The 7681-nt window shown below is 42.4% G+C and overlaps 2 protein-coding genes across 3 annotated transcripts in view; one reads left to right on the top strand and one right to left on the bottom strand.

The window, feature by feature from the left end:
* Positions 1 to 84: 84 nt before the first annotated feature.
* On the bottom strand, positions 85 to 2201 carry LOC121540147 (carbohydrate sulfotransferase 14-like). Its single transcript, XM_041848771.1, has 2 exons — positions 1789 to 2201; positions 85 to 1287 (listed from the first exon to the last, which is right to left on the bottom strand). Exons 1-2 carry the CDS (start codon positions 2077 to 2079, stop codon positions 460 to 462), a joined length of 1119 nt encoding a protein of 372 aa, XP_041704705.1. The 5' UTR covers positions 2080 to 2201; the 3' UTR covers positions 85 to 459.
* An 818-nt stretch (positions 2202 to 3019) lies between these two features.
* The window catches only part of cracd (capping protein inhibiting regulator of actin dynamics), a 35850-nt gene continuing 31188 nt past the window's right edge, over positions 3020 to 7681 (top strand). The window contains exon 1 of one of the 2 annotated variants that reach the window (XM_041848767.2): positions 3020 to 3219. The gene's annotated coding sequence lies outside the window, so the exon portion shown is untranslated. The remainder of the gene's footprint in view (positions 3220 to 7681) is intronic. The other variant, XM_045207717.1, reaches the window with a different exon arrangement.

Genomic DNA, 7681 nt, shown 5'->3' with positions numbered 1-7681 from the left:
CAACACAACAGCCTTTAAATTACCCATAAGAAATGCCCATAAAAGTGTAGAGGAAAATGTATTTACAAAATATAAATACAAATGTGTTATCGGGGCTTTAATACTTAGCTGACAGTTGGGTCAATGTTTAGTTGAAGCCCAGATGGACTGTACAGTTATTAGAGCAATTGGACAGTAACAGTTGAGTAATTTCTTAGTGTTTAAGTGGAATGCATGGAAACTAATTGATTTGATTCAGTAACATTACCACTTTCCTTCTAAAATACAATTCCTTTCAAGTTTGTGGTTTTATGCATATACTCAAACACATTCATGTTTCCCAATGCTGTAACAAATCTAATGTAAAAAGTAACATATCAAAATACTGCTTGTTCCCTCGGAATAAAAAATAAATGGCGAATGTGTAACAAGATACTGTATAAAAATAATAATTTTCAAGTATAAAATACCATCTTGCAGTTAATGTCTGCAGTATTCAGTGGTTGTGTTGGGGAGGGGGTAAGTAAACAGGGAAAAGTCTAGAATGTACTTGGGCAGGAGTTCCCTGAGAAGCTTCTGAGGCAGACTGCACAGGTAATAGTGCAGCGTCTCCTTGGTGACAGGCTTGTACCACGTCTGTCTCTCAGGGAAGTGGACATGTGGAGGTGCACTAATACGTTGTAGCACATAGTCCGCATCACTCTCCAGATGCTCATAGGAGCCAATGAAGTCATAGGACACGGCACATGGCTGGCACAGGTTGTAGATGGGCATCCAGTGCTCATTCATGCGGTCCACATCCTCATCCAGCAGATAGCGCACAAACTCAGCAAAGGTCACATCATCCCCAGCCACTGCTGTATCCTTGGCATGGCCCTTTCTGTAGCGCCTGATGATCTCAGCACCGTACTTCTCCTGGTATGCCTTGATCTCCCCAAACTTGTTCCTGTAAGCGGAGAGCAGGCGTTCCATAGGTTCCCTGACAAACATGAACTTGAAGTAGTGTTTCAGCCTGTAGCGGATCTCCTCAGGCTTCAGGGAGGACAGGAAGAGCAGGTCACTCTTGTGGTTCATCTTAATGTTGACATCCACATTCTCTAGAGCCCCACTCAGGACCTTCAGAACCCTCTTCCAGTTGGAGCAGGCCACCTTGGGGACATAGCAGTAGAGGAAGCGGTGCTCGTCGTTCACCAGGATGTGCTGCAGCAGGGTTTTCCTTTGCAGGGGGCTCAGGGACCACACACTGTGGGGCATGTTCTTCTGACCACACATGGTCCGGATGGTGCGGTTACGGATCTCCTGGAGAATCTGAATGGAGTTTGGGGGAGATGTAAAAGAAAATAAAAAAATACATAAACTAGTATTACGTAAGACTTACAAAATAATAATACAATATCACTGGAGTCAATCTAATTCCTACACAGCATGTTATGATATGCATTCCATCAGAGTAGACCACTAAGAAAATGTAAACGATGTAGCAAATGCATCCCATGACATTTTCATGGTCAAATAGCATTTGATTTCTATTAAATATCTGTAGTGCTCAAGCAAGGCCTAACATTTCATGACGAGATTGCAACATGTACTTTTTTTTTTTTTACATGATGTTGAAGTAATAGCCTACATTATTTGTTTACACAAAGTATCCTGTGACAAAAACATGAATAATGGAGTAATAATAAGTAATTTGGAAATGAATACATCTGTAGGCCAACTAAGGTATTTTAAAGTCATATTCTTCCAAATCATATCGCGCCAAATCAAGTGGTAGGCTACTGGGAATCTTACAGACTGGCTTCCGTTTACCTGGGATTCTGCGTCCACAGCTGGATCAAGATGTCGGGTTTGTCTGAGGTAGCCTGACCTCTTGCTGTATCCCCGAGGTGGTGGTGTCTCCATACTATTCAGCATTCCTTTCTCTATCATGAGCAGAAGGCCCCCGGACGCCACGATCACAGCAAACGTCAGCACCGATGGCAAGACAGCAGAGCTGCGGCGTAAAGAGCCGGAGTTAACAGTTTGTCTGAAGTTTATCACGGACCCGCTCCTGGCCCCTCCAGACTTTTTCAGTCCGAAATCTTGGTTTCGCGGAGGCATCGTCGGTCTCTGAATGATGTCCGTCGGGTATCTGATATGTTGATTTATTGAGGAGAAAACAGTTTAAACTACCACGTACACATAATATCGGCTGCTACTACCAAAACTACTCCTGTTCCTGCAAAAAGAAGAGCGTAAATCAGAGGGGATTGTGGGAGCTGTAGTTGTGTGGAGTATATTTTGTTCTGCTGGGTCTGGGAGGGATCGGGGAAGGACTTTACGTATCATATGCCGACACCTACTGGAAGACCAGCCTACCTACAGTTGGAACTAGCTGACTGCATTATGAACGTCTGTCTTTCCAGCAGCAGTTTTGCACATTACATTATTGATTTTTTTGACTTAAGGCCTATTTCTTAGGGTGGTGCTAAATCATTGGAATAGTCTCCAACTGTGGAGGCCTTTATGCTTCATGAATTGTTGAAGCACCCCACTCATTACAAGTAAAAACATATATATATTCCGCTGATTCCTTTTGCAGGGGCTGGCTCAAGATGCACACAGCACAAAGCAGTCAGTCATGCCAGTCCTGCCCCACACCCAACGAACAATAAAGGTGTCAATACGTATGTCCCCCATACATCAGATTTTAGCCCAATATTTGAGGTCCATTGCTTATTGAAGTGAGATTTTCAATACTAATCATTTTCAAAGACAGAATGTGATAGGCCACTTCACTGTGACAGACCGTGAAGACTGTCAATGACAAAGAAGCACCTCCACTCCGAATAAAATCGAATCAAAGACATACTATGCCTATTCAGACATTATTTATACTAGATCAATAGCCAACGCTATTGTGTGAACATATACTATATAGGCCTAGGCTAGGCAACGACTTTCGACAAACAGGAGAGTGCATCGTAGCCTAGAGGAAGGAGATCGCTTGTAGACGTTGGGTGATGTTTGTGCCAAGCGCAGCCTCCGCCAGCCACACCCTCCCGCCTCACGTGCGTGCGACTGTGCGGGACTCTGTTTCTCTTCAGAGCGGTCTGTAAGCTTGGCCATGCGTGCTTGTCTGTCGCGAGCACCCGCAGCATCAGCAACACAAAGAGGGTCGAAGAGCTGTAGATTGGAGATACAAGGCGCCGCGCCCGCAACTTCAAGGCGGATTTGCGGGGAAACAAGATCACTTAAAAGGTGGTGGAGCTTGTTCTTTATTCTGGCATATTTTCTTTGTCATAAATGGTGTCTTTATTTTTAATAGGCTGCTGACCTTGTCACAGTCTCTTATTTTCATTGACCTGCTGACGATTGCGCCATCCTTCACAGATGTGTTTGTGCGCTGGACATGAACAATGTCGTGTTATTTAATTAGAAATGCGTGAACCTATTTGGCATGGCTCGAATTGCGGCGATAATTGGCTATTTGGCATTTTCATTATATTTTCAATGATTGCGTCAATTGGATGTTCACCCTACAGCTTTCGTTTACGTTGGCTACTGTCTCCATATACAGTAGACATATTTGTGATAACATATTACATAAACGATAGATGCTTTGTTCTCCATATCATGCTTACGTGCGCCTTCTTATAGCAATGTGTATATATAACCTGGAATGCACCGCCTCCGTTATTGTGTAAATCTTTACTATGTTGCCGACCCCCCATGCTCTCTTGAGTCCATCCCTGCATCACTTCCATAACGTAGGGCCTACCTGTGACATCTTATTTTGCCATGGACCCGAGAGATGGCATTATGCATTTCACGCACTATTGTTTCGATCCTTATCCCCAGATATCAGATGGAATGTATAAAAACAGAAATCATTATCTCAAACGTTGTTACCGCGAAGGGGTAACATCGGATTTGAGGTGTTTCAGCCAATGATTTTGGCATCGTTCTTCAATGCAGCATTTACCGTTATAAATGGCAATTTTCCTTCGATCTTAGAGCCCATGAATTTAGCCAGAAATTGACATTCAGGTTTGTTATCTGTAGTTTATAGATACAGTTTATATCGGTTGGCTGATGCTGAATTGTCTAAATATCAGTTATGGTTGGCTTCTTTCGAGTATCTCATTAGCTTACTCATTGCAGAATGAGCAAAAAGAAGATCAAGTAAAACCCCATGCCTTGATCTGTGATGTAGCCTGTAGACTTGTCTCCTAGATGGGGAGCATTGTTGACATTAGGCCTCTGAGAGGGTTACATATCTCATAGCTCATACATCTAACCCTAAATGAGCTCTGATTGCCTACTTCCATGTCTTAAATGAGACCAAAGTGCTTTGGCGAAAATAATTATATCCCTGCTCAAAGTCTATGGATGTATATGGTTGGGTAGGTGATAAGTGGGCATATAGACAGATGGATGCTTCTCCCCTACTGTAGTTCTGAATGTTTGGAGTCATCAAAATGAGTTGCTGCATTTTGTAGCCCTGTAGTCTGTACTGTACCCTTTGCAGTGGGGACTAGAGAAAGAATTTCCCAAAGCTTCACTTTCACTGTCAATAATCCATGGGGCAGGGGATGAGTGTTTTTATTTTATTTTAGAAAGAACATACAGTGAGGGGAAAAAAGTATTTGATCCCCTGCTGATTTTGTACATTTGCCCACTGACAAAGAAATGATCAGTCTATAATTTTAATGCTAGGTTTATTTGAACAGTGAGAGACAGAATAACAACAGAAAAATCCAGAAAAATGCACGTCAAAAATGTTATAAATTGATTTGCATTTTAATGAGGGAAATAAGTATTTGACCCCCTCTCAATCAGAAAGATTTCTGGCTCCCAGGTGTCTTTTATACAGGTAACGAGCTGAGATTAGGAGCACACTCTTAAAGGGAGTGCTCCTAATCTCAGTTTGTTACCTGTATAAAAGACACCTGTCCACAGAAGCAATCAATCAATCAGATTCCAAACTCTCCACCATGGCCAAGACCAAAGAGCTCTCCAAGGATGTCAGGGACAAGATTGTAGACCTACACATGGCTGGAATGGGCTACAAGACCATCGCCAAGCAGCTTGGTTTGAAGGTGACAACAGTTGGTGCGATTATTCGCAAATGGAAGAAACACAAAATAACTGTCAATCTCCCTCGGCCTGGGGCTCCATGCAAGATCTCACCTCGTGGAGTTGCAATGATCATGAGAACGGTGAGGAATCAGCCCAGAACTACACGGGAGGATCTTGTGGTCAGATGAGACCAAAATCAAGATCTTTGGCATCAACTCAACTCGCTGTGTTTGGAGGAGGAGGAATGCTGCCTATGACCCCAAGAACACCATCCCCACCGTCAAACATGGAGGTGGAAACATTATGCTTTGGGGGTGTTTTTCTGCTAAGGGGACAGAACAACTTCACCGCATCAAAGGGACGATGGACGGGGCCATGTACCGTCAAATCTTGGGTGAGAACCTCCTTCCCTCAGCCAGGGCATTGAAAATGGGTAGTGGATGGGTATTCCAGCATGACAATGACCCAAAACACACAGCCAAGGCAACAAAGGAGTGGCTCAAGAAGAAGCACATTAAGGTCCTGGAGTGGCCTAGCCAGTCTCCAGACCTTAATCCCATAGAAAATCTGTGGAGGGAGCTGAAGGTTCGAGTTGCCAAACGTCAGGCTCGAAACCTTAATGACTTGGAGAAGATCTGCAAAGAGGAGTGGGACAAAATCCCTCCTGAGATGTGTGCAAACCTGGTGGCCAACTACAAGAAACATCTGACCTCTGTGATTGCCAACAAGGGTTTTGCCACCAAGTACTAAGTCATGTTTTGCAGAGGGGTCAAATACTTATTTCCCTCATTAAAATGCAAATCAATTTATAACATTTTTGACATGCATTTTTCTGGATTTTTTTGTTGTTATTCTGTCTCTCACTGTTCAAATAAACCTACCATTCAAATCATAGACTGATCATGTCTTTGTCAGTGGGCAAACGTACAAAATCAGCAGGGGATCAAATACTTTTTTCCCTCACTGTAAAGTACTGCATTAGTATTTGGTACCTTGCCAAGGTGTAAGGTCCTCTGCTTTTGACCAAAGTGTTTGTGGTTTCTCAGATACAGTAGCTCAGTCAAGTCGTCTCTTGCTGTAGACAAATCAAAACCATTGTCAAAACCATACAGTATTGGTATGTTGTTTGTTTATATATTTGGCTTTGCCATATAAACAGTTTGTAATCCCTGTAATCTATACTGTAAGAAAATACAAATGGAAATGTGCTTTAACATCATCTTATTGGGAGGATGAGGACATGTCTCTGTGGCACACAGTGTAATTACATCACTTGATTCCTTCCCGGGTCTATCCTAATTGTAATCTGGCCCTCTGGTCTGTAAGTATGATAGTACATTTTCGCAGATTTGATTCAAGCTAAAATAGCAGTCACAGAAAGCATCCCAGAGGGAATTCTCGGAATGAATGAATTGACATGCATCCTGTTTTTCCCAGCGTTGCGGACAAACTACTCTATGAAGGGTTGTTTTTGTTTACATTCAGTACTGGCTTCCTCTTCCATAAATACATCTGAGCCATTCCTATGATAGATTTTAGTCCATTTTCACTATAGTTTTATCCATGAGCCTCTTACCACGGCATCCGATCCAATCACACTATTCAAACACCGCAAAATTCCTGTAGTATCACATAGTTCAATCCATCAGGACATGACTTTCCTGAATTAGAATTGGACCAGTTTTTCATAAAGCATCATCTGACAGGCCAGTCATACTGGAGGAATTTCATTCCGATCAATACACTTTTGCATTCAAATTGAAAGCCACATTTATGGTCCCAGAATGAATGCCTTACGATATATACGAGCAATGGCTGCTACTGTATAACTGAGAGTCATCGCTGCAGCCTGTTGATCTTGGCCTGTAAACCTCCCTGCTCGTGTAATGTTAAATGATTTAGACTTATTTCTCCTCTCATTTCCCCTATGTGTGTTTTGGGGGAGTTTCTATTAATAAAGCCAGTCAGAGAGCAGTGAGTCTTTGATGTGTTATACTACTGTAATGAAGCCAGCCTCCAGGCTGGTAAAGCCCCATCATTACCATATTATGAGACTGCAGTGTGATAATACTGCCAATGCTATGTGAGGGGCTTTATAGTGACACGGTTACAACCCCATTATGCTGCTGGAGGAGACCCTTCTAACTGTGAAATAATGATGGCTAGTAGTCTGCTAGCCAAATACGATTATTTTTTATCTGATGCGATTACTGTAAATTATTTCAGATTACAATAAAACGTATTACTCAATAAAACTTGTATAGCTGTACCCTAAAATGACATTTGGCTTTTAGTCCAATAAAGCCTTGTCATTCTATGATCATCCTATGATATCTCTTTAGACCTAATGGGTTCTAACCCTCTCAGATTTGTATAATCCTATAAAATTGATCTTGTGACTGTTAGAACCCTCTGACAACATCATGATTCCATCAGAGTACTCTGTGAAGGAGTCCACAAAGACTATGAATTCCTCCAGACTGCAAAATGGGTCTCCTGACATTAGGGAAGTGCTATGAGAGACTGCTATAACATTATGAGACCCACTGTAGCACACATTTTATAATAGGCACACATACACAGTTACACACACATTTACAGTTCATGCACAATGATCGGCATTGTGTGCGTCAGTCAGTTG

The sequence above is a fragment of the Coregonus clupeaformis genome, chromosome 26, assembly GCF_020615455.1.
Source record: "Coregonus clupeaformis isolate EN_2021a chromosome 26, ASM2061545v1, whole genome shotgun sequence".
In the NCBI taxonomy this organism is placed as follows: domain Eukaryota; kingdom Metazoa; phylum Chordata; class Actinopteri; order Salmoniformes; family Salmonidae; genus Coregonus; species Coregonus clupeaformis.
The sequence above is the reverse complement of the archived record's forward strand: the minus strand, read 5'-3'. Positions and strand labels throughout refer to the sequence as shown.

Bases quoted from the DNA above. Each gene is read 5' to 3' on its own strand.
- LOC121540147 (XM_041848771.1), bottom strand. From the start codon at position 2,079: ATGCCTCCGCGAAACCAAGATTTCGGACTGAAAAAGTCTGGAGGGGCC. The intron at 1,288-1,788 runs GTAAACGGAAGC...AACTCCATTCAG, and splicing joins CTGTGGACGCAGAATCCCAG to ATTCTCCAGGAGATCCGTAA.